This window comes from Mesocricetus auratus, unplaced genomic scaffold, assembly GCF_017639785.1.
Source record: "Mesocricetus auratus isolate SY011 unplaced genomic scaffold, BCM_Maur_2.0 Super-Scaffold_100003, whole genome shotgun sequence".
Classification (NCBI taxonomy): Eukaryota; Metazoa; Chordata; class Mammalia; order Rodentia; family Cricetidae; genus Mesocricetus; species Mesocricetus auratus.
The window spans coordinates 72,150,120-72,169,914 of NW_024429188.1; the positions used below are offsets into that span (position 1 = coordinate 72,150,120).

At 42.9% G+C, this 19,795-nt stretch overlaps 1 protein-coding gene across 1 annotated transcript in view; it reads right to left on the bottom strand.

Moving 5' to 3' along the window:
• Btk (Bruton tyrosine kinase) overlaps window positions 1-16,757 on the bottom strand; it is a 43,974-nt gene extending 27,217 nt beyond the window's left edge. The window contains exons 1-4 of the mRNA XM_005072490.4: window positions 16,627-16,757; window positions 7,388-7,558; window positions 6,242-6,340; window positions 1,349-1,417 (exon numbers count right to left, since the gene is read on the bottom strand). Coding sequence (XP_005072547.1) covers window positions 1,349-1,417; window positions 6,242-6,340; window positions 7,388-7,528 — 309 coding nt within the window. The 5' untranslated portion in view covers window positions 7,529-7,558; window positions 16,627-16,757. The remainder of the gene's footprint in view (window positions 1-1,348; window positions 1,418-6,241; window positions 6,341-7,387; window positions 7,559-16,626) is intronic.
• Between the last annotated feature and the right edge of the window lie 3,038 nt (window positions 16,758-19,795).

Here is a 19,795-nt window from a genome sequence, read left to right on the forward strand (position 1 = left end):
TATAGTCTTGTTGAGGTGTAGATATATAAAAAAACTGTATTAGATGAGGAAAATACAAAAGCAAATATGCTCATCAATCTCATATATTGTATGTAAAATTTTTAAATATAAATTTTGTTTTGCTGAATGTCCAAGAGGCTTCTGCTGCATATTTACTAAATGAAGAGCTTCCCATAGTAAATATGCAGCTCATTTGCAGCTCAGAAGCATCTTGTAAGGACTCGAGAGCCATTCTCATGAAAAGTTACCATTCAAAGAATAAGACCTCTATCTCTAAGACTCCATGGAAAACCAGAATCCTAACTTCCATGTGACTAGCCAACAAACATAGCTGGCCTAATCTCAGTTACACCAACCTATCCTTTGTTTGCTCTATTTGGCTTCAAAAGAAATCATTAATCCTACAAGTAACACAGCTGAAGTATGTATTAGCCAACCCCAGCTTCGATGTAGATAAGACCTCTGACATAGGGTTAATTATAATAGAGGTTGCCTCGGTTACCTTTCAGAGACTCCCAAAGTCTCTTACCAACCAGTATCACCAGTTCTGACTGGGTGTGGTAACACTTGTTAGTAAACCTTTAATCCCAGCAAATAGGAGGCTATTGTAAGGTTGTAAGTTTGAGACCTGCCTTACACCTCATAGAGAGACCTCATCTTTTTAAAAACTGGAGGAGCAGAAGAGGAAGATTAAGGCAGAGAGTTTAGAATAGAGGGGGAGAGGACTAAAAGGGAGATGGGGGTTAGGAAGAGAGGAAGAGGCTCAGGACAAAGGGGGAGAAGTTATTAGAGGGGCCAAGGAACAGACAGTGAGTAAAAGAGACATAGGCAGAGAGAGATAATTGGGAGGTGGTAGGATGGAGAGAGAGGGAATCAGGAGAAGCCATTGACTCTTCACTGGGCCTGTGCAGATTCTCAAATGATGGTCTAGTGGAGCTGAAAACTCCACCCTTATACCTTGTCATTTTCTGAACACATGTCCCATGAAGAGCCATGACAACTGACTGTGCATTTGCCAAAGACTGATTATCTTTAACCACCTGTCTCCATACCTTAAATTGCCCCGCTTATTTTTCCAAAAGATGTCCTTCAACCCTTGCAGGGAAGACAATTTGACACTTGCATCTCCTACTTCCACAACTGTCTGCCTTATAGATGACCTCTTTCTTACTTGAAAACTCATCTCAGTGACTGGCATACTCTGCAGTGGGCCAAACAGGCCTGGTTTCCTAACATGACTTCCTTGACTACTATAGTTTCTGCTCACTGGGACCTAGTATTGTTTACCTGATCCCTAATGACTTCATTACAGAGGCTTTTCCAGAGTGGGTCAGATAAAATAACTCACCTGGAATGGGTACGGGAATCTTTCAATGATTGAAATCTGTTCCATTTCACTAGACTCCTCACCCCTCCTCTGTAATGAAAGAAGGAAGGAAGTATGGTTAGTTATGGATGTTGTGGTGAATTGAATAAGAATACCCCCATTTGTTTACATATATTTAAATACTTGGTCCCCGATGGTGGAACTTTTGGGGGAAGGATTAGGAGATTTTGTCTTGTTGGAGGAGGTGTCACTGGGGCCAGGCTTTGGGGTTCCAAGAAACTCACTCCCAGCCTGCCAGCTTCCAAGTTGTGGATCAATATGTAAGCTCTCAACTGTTCCTGTGGACATGCCTTTACTCTACCATCATGGACTCTAACCCACTGAAACCATAATCACCAAATTAAACACTTTCTTTTACAAGTCGTTTTGGACATGGTGTTCTATCACAGTAATAGAAAAATAAGACAGAAACACTGCACTTTTCCGAATTTCTTTAGGTTTTGGGAATCTTCTACCATGGATTCGGAAAACATTTGCAAAAATGTTAGTTCATATTTTTTAGAAAATATTTATTTTGTATTTGTTTGTATATAAGTGAAATGTCCACAGATGCCAGAAAAGGGTATGGTATGCCCAGGAGCTGGGGCTATGGCAATTGTGAGCCATCCATTGTGGTTGCTGGGAACTGTATTTATGCCCTCTGCAAAAGCAACAATTGCTCTTAACTACTGAGCCAACTCACTAGGCCCCAAAATAAGTTCTTAATGATTGCTTCCCATAGACTCACAGACATTTCAAATCATTAGCAAAAATGTAGCTTCTCAATAATTGGTGCTAGGAATCGGATGGCTATTTAACACCACACCCCAAAGTAAAGTTCAGATGGATTACAGAGCATAATATGAAAGTAGAACTATGATGGGATGGGGCTGTAGCTCAGTCTAGAGGGAGATCGAGCCAACCTGGGCTACAGAGGGAAACTGTCAAAAATGCAAACAGAAAAAGAAAGAGATTTGTGTGGTGGCATATGCATTTCATCTTACTACTTGGGAGGCAGACATCAATCTCTGTAAGTTCAAGGCCAGCCTGATCAGCTGGAAATACATAGTGAGACCATTTCTCAAGAGACAGAGACACAGAGACAAAGAGACAGAGACAAAGAAGATGAAGGGAAAAGATGAAGGAAGGAAAGAAACTTCTGTCTGGGCAGAAAAAAATAAACCAAAATCAAATTTAAAAATGAAAAAACTGGAAAAGTCATGCAGTGGTAGCACATGCCTTTAATCCCAGCACTTGGAGGCAGAAGCAAGTGGATCTCTGGGTTTGAGGCCAGCCTGGTCTACAGAACTAGTTCCAGGACAGCCAGAGCTGTTACACAGAGAAACCCTGTCTCGAAAAGCCAAAAAAAAAAACTGGAAGAATATTTTCACCACACTAATATTAAAAAAGGACTGATACTCTTTTATCAAGATGTCTTTGAAAGTGTTAGAAACACAGTAACTATCTCAATAAAAGTGGTCAAAAGATGAATCTGCCACTCACAAATGAAAAATATAAATGAGCAGTAGACACATTATTGTTCAGTCTTAAAAGTAAAAATAAGTCAGCAGTGAAATATTATGTTTCTTCTCTGAAAAATTAGCTAGTATTTAAAACATCTCATGTTTTAAAGATGGATAAAATACCACCCTACAGAATTTATAGGACTATAAGATATACAACTCCACTTCTGGAAAATGAAATGGAATAGAAACAAAAATAACAGAAGCATTGGGGCTGGAGAGATGGCTCATCGGCTAAGAGCACTGGCTAATCTGTCAAAAGAGTGGGTTTAACTCTCAGGATGCAAACCTCAGTTCTCAAACATCTGTAACATCAGGTCCAGTGAATCTGACACCCTCTTCTGGCCTCCATTCATACCAGGCATGCACACACTGCATTTATATATATGCAGGCAAAACACTCAAGCACCTTAAAAATGTTTGGGGCTGAAGATGGCTCAGCAGTCAAAAGCTCTTGCTAACCTTCAAAAGACCCAGATTTTGTTCCCAGTATACATGGAGGCTCATAATTGCTTGTAACTTCAGTTCCATGGGATGCTACACTAGATCTGATGTAGTGTTCTGGCCTCCACTGGCACCAGGTGCCCAGCATGTATGTGGTGGCATGTATGCAAACATTCACAAAATAATAAACCTTAAAAAAATAAGGGTGGGGTGCTGAAGATATGACTCAGTGGTTCAGAGCACTGGTTGCTTTTGTAGAGGACCCAGGTTTGATGCCTAACACCAATAAGGCAACTTACAAATGTCTGTAACTCTAGTTCCAGGGAATCACACTCCCCCTCTTGGCCTCCTCAGATACTGCACACACATGGTACACAGACATATAGCCAAAACATGCATACACACAAAATAATAAAATAGTTTTAAAAATAAGGTGGAAAGGGCCGACAAACTGACTCAAAGAATAAAGGCATTTGTCACCAAGTCTGATGACCTGAGTTCAATCTCCGGGAACTCCATGGTAGAAGGTGAGAACTGATTTCTTCCAGTTGTCTTCTGCCTTCCATACTCATGCTGTGGAACATTTGTACCCCCACTTACACAAAACAAATAGACAGACAGACAGACAGACACACAGGCAGACAGACAGATACAACAAAAGTGTAGCCAAAGTCGGGCATTGGTGGGGGCACGCCTTTAATCCCAGCACTCAGGAGGCAGAGGCAGGTGAATCTCTGTGATTTCGAGGCCAGCCTGGTCTACAGAGCGAGTTCCAGGACAGCCTCCAAAACAATACAGAGAAACCCTGTCTCACAAAGCAAAAAAAAAAAAAAATTAAAGGGAAAAGGAGGAGAGGGTCAGAGAAAGACACCTGACTTGGACCTCTGGCTTCCACATGCACACAAACAGATGTACATGCATTTACATACACTTATACCACACACACTCAGAAAATAAATAAAATCTAAAACACCAACTCCCTCCCAAAAAATAAAGGTAGCTTGCAAAACAAGATATATAATAGTATTGCATTCTAATTACATAATATATAGGTGTATGTGTATTGCTAGTGGAGAAAAATATATTTAAACCTGTATATACCAGCATGATAATTATTATTTAAGTGAATAATGGGTTTATATATCTTTTTATCTTAGTTTTGTGATTTCTATATTTTCCCATTTTCTATACAAGATATGCATAATGTTCTAAGCAGGAAAAATAAAATGACCAAAAAAAATCAACTCAATAATCATCAGGTGCTATTCCTTGGAAAGAGCCTGGGGTTTCAGGGAGAATAAACAATAAGATATTCAAGAATCTAATCTAGGGGCTGGGAGAGATGGCTCAGCAGTTAAGAGCACTGACTATTCTTCTAGAGGACCCAGATTTAATTCCCAGCACCCATATGGTGGCTCACAACAATCTCTAAGTCTAGCTCCAGGGGATCCAATGCCTCTCCTGGCCTCTCCAGTTATAAGGCAAGAATGTAGTGCACAGACATACATGCAGGCAAAACACCCAAACACATACAAATAACAATTATTGCAAAATTAAAAAATAGACTTTAATTTCATGACCATAATATCAGTACTTGGAGGACTGAGTTAGAATTGCAAAGAATTAAAGGTCAGGCTGAGCTGCATGGTGAGTTCCAGGGCAGTCTAGGTTACAGAATAAGACTCAAAATAAAAAACCAGATAAACAAATAAAGCTCTTTAAAATAATCTCCTGTGACTCAGCCTTGTCATGGAGACTTGGCTCAAGTCTAACATTGGCACCTGAAGAAGGATAACCAATCCTCTGCCCATTGTGAGAGGTTAGTACAGCAGTATTTTAAGTTGGGTGTTATAACGTTGTCCAGGTGTCCAGGTTAAGTGTGTACCTGCTAAGGAGGAAAGATGCTGACTTGGTATCACCAATTCACGGAAGACTGAAGACTTTTCAGGCTGGAAAGACGGCTCAGTGGTTAAAAGTACATAACTACTTTCCAGAGGATCCAAGGTTGGTCCTGAGAAGCCAAGTCTACTCACAAACGACCTGAAACTCTAACTCAGGGATCTGACACTGGCCTCTGCACGCGCGTGTGCACCACACACACACACACACTTTTAAAAATAAAATATATTTTCAAAAACAGCCAGCAAATTCTCTTTTGGAAAATTCTTTTTTAATCTGTGTGTGTGTGTGTGTGTGTGTATGTACTTATTTTCAGAAGCATGCCAGGGGGGTGTCAGATGATAGTCTCAGGTGTCAGTTCTTATCTTCCACCTTCTTAGAGACACCATCACTTTTTCAGCTGTTGCATATGCCAAACTAATTGGACCTTGAGTTTCCAGGAATTCTCCTGTCTCCACCTCCCATCTTGCCATATGAGTGCCTAAATTTCAGGCGCACATGCACTCCTGATTCTGGCTTTAGGGGGATTCTGGGGATTTTCACGTCCTCAGACTTGTCTGGCAAGCACTTTACCACTGAACCATCGCCTGAATGACAAACTTTTTCTTTCTTTCTTTCTTTCTTTCTTTCTTTCTTTCTTTCTTTCTTTCTTTCTTTCCTTTCTTTCTACCTGGTGTGTGTGTGTGTGTGTGTGTGTGTGTGTGTGTGTGTGTGTGTGTGTGTGTGTCCACACTCGTACCACAGTTCTCATGTGGAGGTGAGCGGACAATTTTCAGGAGTTGGTTCTCTCTTTCCACTATGTGAGGTTCAAGGGATAGAACTCAAGTCATCAGACTTGCCAGCAATTTCCCTTACCCACTAGGCAATCTCGCTGGCTCCCGACGAAGAGTTTCTAAAGAAACAAGACCATTCTACAAAGCACTACACCACCATTCTAATTGGAGTATTTGCAAGTTCCAAGCGCCTTACAAACTGCAGCTCCCCCTCTTTGACACGAGCTTCTTCTTACCGGAATCTGTCTTTCTGGTGGAGGATTTTTTTCAGGAACTACTGTCTCAACGCAGGTGATCTTCTCGACATCTATTGAACCTTTCTTACTGCCTCTTCTCTGAAGGAAGAGGGAGAAAAATGCAAGACGATTAAGAATGATCTAGCGATCAGACGTCTACACATTATCTTATCATCCTCTGTGGTGAGGTAACACACATATTCTATCAGAACCTGGTTTTTCTGTTTTTGAGACAGGGGTCTCACTATGTAGCCCTGGCTGGCCTGGAACTCACTATGTAGACCTTGCCACCATGCCTAGCAAAATCTTGGTTTTTTTGTTTGTTTTTTGTTGTTGTTGTTTTGTTGTGTGTTTTGGTTTTTCGAGACAGGGTTTCTCTGTGTAGCTTTGGAGCCTATCTTAGCACTCATTCTGTAGACCAGGCTGGCCTGGAACTCACAGAGATACGCTTGCCTCTGCTTCCCAAGTGCTGGGATTAAAGGTGTGCGCCACCAACGCCCAGCTAAAACCTGTTATTTTTAAAGTAAAAAACAATCCAACATCTATCTAACCTTTAAATACCAAATCAGAGGCAGATGACAAGGAAAAATAAATGATTATAGGCAATTTTGTCACAAGAAACAAAAAGGCAGGCTGGGTGGTAGTGGCACACACCTTTAATCCCAGCACTCCGGGCAGGGGTGAGGTGGTGGGGTAGAGGCAAGCAGATCTCAGTAAGTTCGAGGCCAGCCTGGTCTACAAAGCAAGTTCCAGTAAAGCCAGGACTGTTACACAGAGAAACCCTGTCTCAAAAAAAAAGCCACCACCACCACCAAAAAAAAATGATGACAACAACAAAAAGAAATAAAAAGGCAATGTTGAATCCTTGGATTCTATTCTCAACAAGCATGTAATGAGGAAGATTCCATGGAAGACACCCTGACCAGCCTCTAACACCCTTGAATTCTTCCCTGGCCTGACTGCACCTACTTCTACTCTAGGAAATAGTTTTTAGAGTTTGAAATACTTAAGTCTATTTTATTTCTACCCCCCCCACACACACCCACTGTCCCTTCTGCCATGGAAGACCTATCTCATGTCTCACAGAAGCTCTAAGACCAAATCCTTGAGATGGAGAAATCCAAACTTCACATTTGGTTAACTTACCCCACGTTCAAAGTCATACTCATAGTAGGAAAGTTTTTGCACAGTCAAGAGAAATAGGCGCTTCTTAAAGTTTAAAGGTGAGGTTTTCTTTTTCTGTTGGGAGCGCTTCAGAAAGATGCTCTCCAGGATCACTGCAGCCATGGCTTCCTCTCTCCAGAACTCACTTGTGTCCTGTGGATAATGCAAGGCTTTTGAGGTTCTAGCACAGCCATCTCTAATCACTCCTCGTCCCACCTCTGCCCTGCTACCTGTTGTCAATGAAAGCCACACGTGCAACACTAGCAAGGAGACATTTCTCCTGACCTCCTTCGTCGGCAGTCCCCAACTCCGTCAAATTTCAGGTACACTGAATGCACACTGAACAAAGCCTGGCTTCTTATGTAAGGGAACTGAATGTCAATAACCAACACCATATACCAGGGTGTTTGGCAATGTCTAGACACCACAATACACTATTTACCCTTTCATGACACATGGCCAGAATCTGTAAATGTCAAACATCTCTGTGAAACTCTTGACCCTAATATTCTCAGAAAGCATCATTCAGGTACCAGAATTTCACTAAGGCAGATACAGGACTTTCAGTTCCCAGTTTCCTGAACAATAAGCGTAGGTTTTCAGAAGTTGATCCATTCAGGTCTGTAGCCAAAAGGACACTGGAGGGTTCACCTGTACTTATGAACACACAATAACCGCCATTCAACTGATTTAGCTCATGCCTTACTGTCTGGGTTACAAAGGAGGGAGGCTTCGTTTCCAAGTTGAAAGCAGTTTTACTACAGTATATTAGTACGTTGGCCTCCTGCTCCCGTTTCCATAGATGGTTCCTTTTAGCTGGCACCAGGTAAAAGTGATGTAACTATGCAGCAATGGTTAAGTGGTTAAGAGCACTTGTTGCTCTTGCCGACAGCCAGCATTCCCTTTCTAGCACCCACACCGTAACTCCAGTTCTAGGACATCCGGTGCCTTCTTCTGACCTCCATAGGCACCAGACATGCAAGTGATGCATGTTATGATAAAACTTGAAAGGAACCCTGCCTGGGGGACCTTGGTGGATTCCATGGCAGGCTAGGGTGACCCAGACGGAGGAGGGGGGAAGTGGCCGGGGGACATGCCAGGAAGACAGAGCTTAAGTGAGAAGTTTTATTAGAAAGGGGGGAGGGGGAAGGGAAGAGAAAAGAGGTAAAGAGACAGAGACAGAGAGAGAGGACAGAAGAGAAGAGGGAGACAGGGGAACCGCGGGGAGAGAGGGAAGAGAGAGCCCGGTGAGAGGAGCAGGAAGAACTGGAAAAGAGCGTAAGTGGGCGGGGAGGTTTTTCTTTTAAGGGGTCCTTTGCACCTGCGTGCAGACCATGCAATCATGGAACCCTAGGCTGACCAGGGTACTGCCAGAGTGCATTCTGCCAGGTGACAGGGGCAGGCCAGCATAATGCCTGAATCCTTACAGTGCACATATGTACATGCAGGCAAACACTCATAACCATACAATGAAAATATAAAAATAGTCTTTTTCTAAAAAAAAAAAAAGCAATGTTACTTTTAAGGATGCTAGCTGCATGCCGGGCGTTGGTGGTGCACGCCTTTAATGCCAGCACTCGGGAAGCAGAGGCAGGTGCATCTCTGTGAGTTCAAGACCAGCCTGGTCTACAAGAGCTAGTTCCAGGACAGCCTCCAAAGTCACAGAGAACAAAGTCACAGAGAAACCCTGTCTCGAAAAACAAAAACAAACAAGCAATAACAACAACAAAAAGCTAGCTGTACTCATGTGGGAAGAACAATATGCTTAGAATACTCTAGAAATTCCATAAAACCATCAAAGAGTCTTTGGAACATGGGTACTCAACCATTGAGGCCCATCACTAGCCTCTTTTAAATTTTTGTTATATTTTGGAGACGTGAGCTTCCTGTGTAGCTCATGCTGGCTTTCAACTCATTTGGTGGCCCAGACAGGCCTGTCCTGCTGCCTTAGCATCTAGAGCACTATCTAGATTATAGACATGCAGCACCAGGCATGGCTCACCAATGGCTTCTTCAGACACACAGACACACACAGACACAGAGACAGACACACACACACACACACACACACACAAAACACTTAAAGTTTATGCACAGTTTTACCAATTCTAAACTTTCATTAGAAACATAAGTGAAAGAGGACAGTCATAAAGCAGACCAGAGAGTAAAATGATTCATCAGATCTCCTTGGAGCTTTGTTGGAAGAAGGAGCTCTTTCCTTGCAAGGAGTGTAGAGATGTATTTTCACTAATCTTTTTGCTTTTGGTGGCACTATGGAAACCAGATAAATAAAATCAGCACTTCACTGTTTTCTCTGAAAAGCTGATTTTTTTTCAGTAGGGAGAGAAAGGGTGTGACTTTTTTTTAAATCTTGGTGCTATTTCCAGTAACCTTTCTGCTTCTTGTGGTGATGATAGTTCTACTATCATGAAGAGAAGACAAGAACAGATTCAAAAGGATGTCAAAATGATTGCTGCCTTCTGTGTACCACACAGCTGCTGCTGTCTCTGGCAGTGGACTGGGTTAATGCTTTGTTGGTGATCTTTAGGGGAAAATGATGCAGCAATGCAAACCTTTCCCCGCACCTTGCTACATGAGTCTCCGTTCTTGGCCTCTGCTTAAAATGGACTCCCACCAGAGTGACAAGCTGACAAGATTATGGGCCATCAGTCCTACCTTCAGTTTCAGCTCAAACTCCAAAGAAGTTCCTCTTAATAGCACAATCCTCCACTTACTCACAAGTAGTGGCAACAGAGCAACCACACTCTAGTCTTATTAGCTGCTAAGTCACGGAGATCTTTGTAATAATATCATTCTTGCTTCATGGTGAATTATAACCAAGTCCCTCTTCAGACCCAAGTTACATATGGCAAAATAAAGCCCTAAGGAAACTGAGTAGTATAAGCAGTAAAGAGGATCAAAAGCATTCCAAGAAACCATATCCGATTATGGGCGCGTGCTAGAGAGTAAAGCTCCTGAGGCCTTTTACTTTCAATTATGTTATGCGATCTTAGTGGACACACTCCTTGCCTAGACACAGCATCGATTTCAGTCCAGATAATCTCTTCTCGTGTCTTGTAAGACGTATGCTTATGTAAAAATAAGATATGTGCTGAGTGTTGCCTCTGCCTTCCTTCCTTCCTTCCTTCCTTCCTCCCTTCCTCTCTCTTCCTCTGTCTCCCTCCTCCCTCCCTCCCTTCTTTTCTTTAATAAATTCAATTCATACAAGAGGAAGCCTTCTGTCTCTCTCAAATGCCTGTACTGAGGTAAATTTTAGTGCTAATCTAAGTATGAGGAAGTAAGTAACCATCACACTCTGAGAAAGGAGTGAAAATGGCCTCTACCTCTAGACCATTGAGCTTTTAATTTCCACAGTTTGCGATCCCCTTGACTTTCTTTCTCATTCCTTAGAAAGCAATCCAGGCTTACATAACCTCAAAATGTGGTAGTTCTTCTTTATACGCCTCTGGTCCATTAGCCAATAATAGAAAAGGAGAAACATCTATATCTGCATCTTCTAGAATGCTGGCACAGTGTAGAGGACTGCTCTGTGTTAGCAGGTAGAACCTTGTAGCTACTTATTGTGGGAAGCTCTCATTTTGCCTCTAACAATTCCATTGGCTGATAGAGGCAATTCCACCACAAAGCTTGCATGACAAGGGCTGCCCCTGTGTGTTAATCAAGGGGTGGGAGACAGGATAGAAACAGAAGTGACAGAAATGTCACACGTGCTAAGAGCGGTTCAAACAGATGAGGAAAATGAAGAGGGAAAAAATAATAGAAAATATGAGTTGTTTGTGTGACATATAGTTTCAGTGTTATAACATTAAAGTCTGAATACAAGGAATATACAAAGCGACCTTTTGCAGCCTCTCAACTCTCTATGCAGCAGTGAAATCCAGAAAGAGGAAGCCTTTTAGTAAGAGCTCAGTCATCATAAAAACTGCACTATGCCAGGGAATTAACACAAATAGCACTTAAAGAATCAATAAATGAAAGCACCACTGGCCATTATCCTTGCCTGTGACAAGATAAAATACTACTAGGGACAACACTAGAGCACTATTAAGTAAGTTACACAGCTTGCCTATAGTTGAAGAGAGTTGATGAGATAGATGTAAGTCAATAGTACTTCGGGCGTTGGTGGCACACGCCTTTACTCCCAGCACTCGGGAGGCAGAGGCAGGTGGATCTCTGTAAGTTCGGGACCAGCCTGGACTACCAAGCGAGTTCCAGGACAGCCTCCAAAGCCACAGAGAAACCCTGTCTTGAAAAAAACAAACAAACAAACAAACAAACAAAAAAAACAAAACCGGAAGCTGTTCAGAGGCCAGGAAAGCCAGATCCTGCTCTTCATAAGTCAATAGTACTTCAAACAACTATTTAACCAGAATATTCAAGAGGTATCGTTTTCTCATTATTTCTCCTTTAAAGTTTTGGGTAATTTTTTTTCGAGACAGGGTTTCTCTGTGCCTTTGGAGGCAGTCCTGAAACTAGCTTTTGTAGACCAGGCTGATTTCGAACTCACAGAGATCTGCCTGCCTCTGCTTCCCAAATGCTGGGATTAAAGGTGTGTGCCACCACCGCCCGGCTAAATTTTGGGTAATTTGACCATCAAGCATCTGCCCATTTCCATTCTCTCTGTAGGAATATAGAAGATAATTCCTGTTTCAGTGTCATTTACCTGTCAGGCACTTAGTATTATTTTCTTATTTATGTTTGTGGTGCTGGGAATGAAGATCGGAACCTTGTGCACGCTTGTCTAGAGCTCTACCACTGAGCACACAGTCCAGCTTCTGGTCAACATCTTCTATGTGTTGTTCCATGTATTCTTTACAACAGACACCAAGGAAACCAATACTTGTAGACTGTGTGACTTGTCCATTGTCATCCGTCTATAGCTCCTGCTGTATAGTTCTTGTAGGTTCTGTAGCATGCCAGTACTTCCCAGATTGATTTAGGTTGAGTTCCCTTTTGCTGGCCACAAGGTCCCATGTTGCCCAGGTTATCACCACAATTTGTGTGTAGTCAAGGATGACCTTGGCCTTCTGATCATCTCCAGTTTCTATCCCCTGAGAGTTGGGATTATAGGCCTACATCACCACACCTAGTTTATGTGGTAATATCACACCCAGTGATTTTCCTTTTCTTTTCTTTGAAACACGGTCTCACTATGTAACCCTGGCTGTTCTGGAACTCACTATGTAGACCAGACTGGCTTTAAACTCACAAAGATCCTCCTGACTCTGCCTCCCAAATTTTGGGATTAAAGGCATGCACCACCACACCCAGGCAGAAGAAAGGTCTTTAAAATGTCATCTCCATAGTAACAAAGCAACCCATATTAGTGGTAAATTCCCAAGAAACACCTGTTTAGACTCTATTGAAACCTACTTATTTTGTCAGCATTGCTGGTGACCAAAATCATAGGAAGATTACCACTGTATCTGCTTTATTTTTAATTTTTTTTGGTTTTTCTTTTTGGTTTTTTTGAGACAGGGTTTCTCTTTACTGCTTTGGAGGCTGTCCTGGAACTTGCTCTGGAGACCGGGGTGGTGTCGAACTCACAGAGGTCTGCCTTCCTCTGCCTCCTGAGTGCTGGGATTAAAGGTGTGCACCACCACCGCCTGGCTATATCTGCCTTATTTTTCAGTTGAGTTTTTGTATCCCTTTGGTTAAACATTTGTTTTCCCTATTATATCAAAATAACACAAACTCATTGTAGAAAATCTTTCAAGTTCAAGGATATTAAAATTAAAAATCAATTACAAACCTCATATATAGATGTATCAGCATTTTGGGATCTTTTTCATTTTTTTTCTGTGCACATTTCTTGTTGTATTTGGAACCATATTGCACTTATCATGTATAGTTTGCTTATATTTAAAATTATTCGTCTATCCATGCAATAATACTTTTTGCCAAAATAAAAAGTTTCTAAGACTCTTGTTGAATATTATTGCTTGAAGTAGGCATGTCTTCTTAGCACTCAGGAAGCTGAGACGTGAGGATCACATAGTATAAGGCCAGCTTGGGCTGCACAGTGAAACCCTGTCTCAAAATCTAAATAACAAGAGCAATACCACCGCCAGCAATAGTTAATAATAATGGTGAAGACAAATTAGAGAGACGGCTCAGCAGTTAAGAGGAGTGCTTGCTGCTCTTCCAGGGGACCCAAGTTCAGTTCCCGGCATCCATACCATCCACTCACAACTGCCTACAACTCCAGCTCAAGGGAATCTGACACCCTGAAGGCATCAGCACACACTTAGGCATACATACACACCAGACAGACACCACACACATCACCACACATTTCTCTCTCTCACACACACACACAGACAAAGGCATCATCCACACAGACACACAGCATACCACACACAATACATAAAGAAATGTGAAAACTGTGTGTGCATCTTGCATTTTGATACACATTGTCAAAATACGTTCCAGAAATAGCATGCCATCTCTGCTGCAAAGAGCAGGTTTTAAGAGCCTGAGTTCCCTTTCTCTACGTTTTTACTTCATTTCACTTCACTTTCCTCACTGGATTTATTGTACACTAACTTTTTCACGCCGTCGGTGATCTCAAATTCCAGTTGGGTTTAATCGCCCACTTGTCTACAATTCACCTCCTCGTAACTCTCTAAACTTTCTTTCTAGGAGTGAGACTTTATTTTCACTTTGGGAAGTGTCAGCAGTGAGAAGAGCTGAGGCTCAAACAGCCAGTGTTACCTGAGGATTTTGCATTTTGTGACTTATTTGAAGAGGGCTTTCAAAGAGTGGCAAGTGGGGAGGGGTGGCCGTGATTAAACAGCCTAGGTTATAAAGTTCTCAGATCATACTCAATTACTGTGTATGAACCCTCTGCAACAAACTGAAAGTTACACGTGGCCCAATTGTTTCAGGCTCCTCAGAGGCGTGTTCCCCTCCCCCTCTCCTGATGGCTTCATGCATAACCAAGCAGGTTTGGAGTAAAATAAGCCAGTCTCCTCCATAACAACAAGTACTTCTTCCTCTTCTTCCCCTCACTACCCTCCTCCTCCTTCTCTCCCTTCACGAAACAAGGTCTTGCTCTGCAGTTGAGATCGATCTAGAACTCCAGGCAATCCTCCTGCCTCAGCCTCCTGAGTGCTGGGATTACAAGTGTGTGCCACCACACCCAGCTCTTCTTTAATTGCTTCTTGAGCTCTGTTACACTCAAATTTCTGGCCCTCCTTTATCTTCTGGAATTAGCAATCAGATCTCAGCATCGCTGAGGGAAAGGTAGACCATACAGACACAGGTGACTCTTTGGAGAGCGCCCAGACTTTGGTTTTCAGCAGCTGTGTCTTCCCCCTTATAACTAAGTAACTTCCTGCTATGGCTCTAGACCACTGACAAGACACTCTATAGGAAATTTTCTCAAATGGAAATAACAAATCATAGTGACTATGTAAATTGCATCAGGACCCTATAAGTAGATGGAAAGTTACACTAGTTCTCCCCCATAAGGCATCTGCAAAAAGTCTGAACAAAACATAACAGCCATAAGCAACAGGAATCTTGATGTTTGCACAAACAAGTAGATTAAACAAGCTGAATTTAAAAAAATAAGTACAACCAGGTGTGGCAATGTCCACAAGCAATGACAGCACACAGGAGAATAAGGCAGAAGGAACACAAGTTTGAGACTAGTCTGGGATACATCACCTTGGCTAGGTAGGTAAGACCTTATTTCCAAATAAAATAAACAAAATCAGAATAGAGTGGATAGGGCAAGCCTTAAGGGATACTGCATGGGCTTAATACTTTTCTAGGAGAATCTTCATTGTGTAGCTTATGTCAAATAATTGAGAAAGGCAATAGTACACTCGCTTCAGAAGTGTGGCATACAAAACGAGGGAAGGAGCAGAACTAACATGTTATACCTAACAGCAAAGAGGGCAGCCTCTGAGCTGTGGGGAGTGTGCCCCACCCCCAGTCTCTGGACTGCCACTATTCTGCCTCTGGAAAGGCAAGGCTCCCCAGCCCCTGCTGCTGCTCTGGAAATACACAGCAGGGGATAAATAAACCTTCCAGCCCGGGGAGCTGACTAGTGAGGAAGATTCGATTCTTTTTGAAGGTCTGGCCACTCACTTCAGAATGTCTCCATTCGCTTGATCCGAGCAATGTAGTCTAAGCTTCACACCATTTGTCCCTAAGCCAACCCTCTGGGCCACTGGCAGGACTCAAGAGGAACAAACCTGGGTGTTGAGATACAGCACTTACCCTTGCCAGGGGCCTGTTCGGGACGGTATATTTATTTACACATTAAGTCCTGGCAAGAACGTTCCAAGCAAAGTAACAGGCGGATGGGAAGTGGGAAGAGAAAGGAAAAATAGCTCGAGGAGGAAGTGGCAAGATAAATTGGATGCAATTTCAAGGCTATTAAGTGCTGATACTGGATCAGGGGACAGTGGCCAGGAAAAGAAGAGGAAGGAGAGAAAGGGGAAAGGAAACGAGAGGAGAAACAATGAAGCCAGGAGAAAAGGCAGCCACGCACATGGTAGGCAATGATGAGAGAAAAGACCTTAGGGGTTGGCCACACTGTCTCAACTGGGGCGGAGGCTGCTTTCCGCTGGCTCTGTCTCCTACCCACTAATACCACGAGGTTGCCACAGCCTCCACACAATCCTTTCGATGAGCCAGCTCTCATCCTTGTAATATTTGACCTGTTGAAGGCCAAGCAAAAAGGCGCCCGCCCCATGTAGCACAGATCTTTCCCCAGCTAGCGCTGCCGTTTGAGACACATGAGCTATGTTAGAGTTTTTGCATATTAAGTGGCCTCTTGGAATTCCTTCTCCTAAGGCGCTCATTGACACAAGGACATATTTTGGATCTTCAAACAGTATTTGGTGGAAATGGCTTGCTTTTACCCTACTGCTGCCTGCACGGTTTCTTTCCCACCAAGACTTGCAGAGCTCCATTTCCAACGTTGGCTAACTTTTTAGACGGTCACCTCAGGTCACTCTTTCCTCTTCCTATACCCACCCCATCAGACTGGCGGTCTTCAGAAGACCTTTACATTCCCCTCCATCACTGGGAGGGCAGGGTCTACTGCTAGCGATGCACTCCCGCTCTCCACGAGTCTCCTCCAGCAGCAGATATATGGGACCAGCCATGTTTCCTGTCCGGCCTGTAAGGGTTCCAAGAGAAGTAAGTATGCCCGCTACCCAGTCTCTACCTCACTTCAGACCCACCTCAGTTCTGATTTAATGCAGGTAGCTTCCCAGATGTAATGAGATGCCTGGACTTGGAAGCTGGGACTCGATCTCCGTAGACACTGGCCCTGGAGACATATTCTTACAGTCCAGAGAGGAAGGAGGTCTGAGCAAACCCCACCCTTTCACAGGCACTCAGTTCCCTTTTTTTGTTTCCTGACTTAAACCAATGCCTTTTTTCTTTTTAGCAATATGGTATCTGGTTCCGTGCTGCTCTCCCTATTCTAGTCCCCCCCAACTCTTCCCTCCCTCATTTGCCTGGGACCTCTTACACTGATAGAGTCGAGCTCTGAGAGAACCTTACCTTCCCTGGGGTTGCTGAGTCCCCTGAGATGATGGGGCTGGACAGAACAAACAGGTCATCAGACTACCCTCCCTGGGGTAAAGGGATGACATACCTAAAGGACTGTGGGGGATGGATGATCCGCACAGGAAGAAGAGAGATGCCCAAGTTGGCAAGACACCAAACAAAGCCAGTGTCTTTAAGGTCTCCTGTCTCCTCAGGAGGGGCTACTCAGGGTCATGCAGTTCGACTTGAAGGACAAAGAGGGCTCACTCAGAGACCCTGAAATACATAGCCTGAGGTAGAGACAAGACTTCCCCTGCTGAGTCATTTTCTAAGAAAGCTCTTTTTTTCTACAGATAAATATGCCTGAATGTGAGCCGACACAAAGACTTGTGCCCTTCCCCAATTTTTTTTTGGTGAATGTTCTTTTGCAAATAATTCTTCCTTCAAGATTCAACTTTACGAGCTGAGCCAGGAGGAAACTCAATTGGAATCAAGCTACTAGGGTGATGGATGCTGGACCATCACAAGTTCAAAGCCTGGACGACATAGGAGATTCTGTCTTGGTATTTTTTTCTCTCTGAGATTAACAATTAACAGCATTTTCTTTGATTCAGTAAAGCAGTAAACAAGACTAGATAGGTTACTTGAAGCCTGACTGTTCTCAGCAGGCCCCTAGTTTGTATCCCAGCTTCGGTCTTCTCCCAGGGGATTCTCAAAAAAAAAATGCAGTCAGGGTCTGCCACATGATGGTGGCAGAGGCCCTAGTGTCTGATTTCCTTGTCCATCTTCACTCATGGGGCACTTTCATATTGCCTTACCCTGAGATGCTATACCCTAATACAGAAACATATCACTGATGCCCAAAATTGGTCTGAATTTTGAAAGCACCAGATTTTGTTTAAAGCATTTATAGAATGGCAGATTGGTAAATCATTCCACTGGTATAGATGGATGGTAAATCATTCCACTGGTATAGATGGATGGGCACCGAGTATTATGTGGCTCTCTCTACTTTATTGATGAGTTATGTCCTTTCCCTGGTCACATGCAGTAACTGTTCCAGTCACCAATGGAGTGACCACAGACATTCACCATCCCTCCCTTTTTCTTCAGTCAGATGTCCCTTGTCACATGTTCCATTCATTTGGGGTGGGAATTGCAAATTAGTAGGAGCACTGTGGGAAATTAAACAGGGAGGCAAAGGGGAAAGGCAGATAGAGCTGCTTCTGCACCCTTTGCTCATAACCACTCATCTAGCACACTCATTCATACCAACAGGGCTATGCCCAAACAGTGCCAACAAATAAGCTAGCATAGACTCAAATGTCTTCCAGAGGGCGGACCAGCAAGATGATCCAGCAGGTGAAAGCACTTGCTGCCAAGCCTGACGACCTGTGTTCAATACCCATAGAGGGAGAGGAGGTGGCAGCAGGGCTTGTGAAAACACTACTGGACTTTGCGGATAGCATCCGAGAGAAATGGCAAGTCAGAAACATACACGACTGAGAGAAAAGTCAAGATGACATAGGGCTTTTCGTTTGTGTTTGTTTTGTTTTTCGAGACAGAGTTTCTCAGTGTAACTTTGGAGCCTGTCCTGGAACTGGCTTTGTAGATCAGGCTGGCCTTGAACTCACAGAAATCCGCCTGACTCTGACACTTGGCTTTTTTAAAGATAGAAATAATATCTCTAGAAGAAAGTGAATGTCTCACACACTGTGCAATGCCAGACTATACCTAGAGTCTTGTCTTCAGTTCTGAGTGCTTCATTTTGGAGCAATTAATGAGCAGAGACATGTAGAAAAGAAAACAGTTGCGGAACAGATTTTGAACTATAAGATGAGTAATTTCTTGTGGTCTAATATGCCATATGGAGGCTGTAGTAATATTCTGCTTCTTATTTGAAATTGGTAAGAGAGCAGACTTAAGTGTCTTACCTCTACACACACACACACATACACACACACATACACACACACACATACACACACACACACATACACACACACGCACAGGCAATAATGCATGGTGACAGATGTGTTAATTCGACTGTGGCAGTTATTATACAAGATGGATATATATCATCACATTGTATACCTTAAACAAATGTGATTTTGTCAATTAAATATTTTAAAATATTCCCCAAACCACATCACATGGGGAACGATTAAAGGAACAAAGTTTGATTAGATGAAGGCTAATTGTCTTTATATCTCCAGATTACTTACATGGAAAACAAAACAAACAAACAAAAAACTTTAGAAATTCCCTGAAGACCAGTGAGATTTTTAAGAGTCTAGAGTGAAGAAAATATTGCTGGACTTCAAGCTGGCAGCTTGCCAAACACATGGAGCAGGCTATCTTGTTATTATTATCTTAGCCCTGGGCTACCCAACAAAAATGTGGGAGAACAAAGAGTCAACTTGTTCCTGGAGTGTTATGCAAGCAGATGTTCCAGGGCTCCTAACTTTAGCTCCCAGGCCACTGCAGCTGCCTCCTGCATGTAATACACTGGTTAAGGGTAGGCCTATATAGCGTCAAATGGCCTAAGATCGAATTCCAACTTCAAAAATAACCATGTGTGTGACTTTGGATAAGTGAATGTAATGCCTCATGTGCCTCAGTTTCCTCATTTGGAAAATACTACTAATAGTAAACAGCTCCTGAAGACTGGCAGGATTAAAAGAGGCAGGCATCCAGACATGGTGGCACATTGCATGTACCTGTGGCCCTCACCACTCAGGAAAGAGATTGGAAGTTCACAGCCATCTTCAGCTACATACGTGAGTTTATGGTCAGTCTGGGATCTGTGAGGCCCTCACTGCCCCCAAAGATAGCTGTTATAATATGCAAGGCATAATG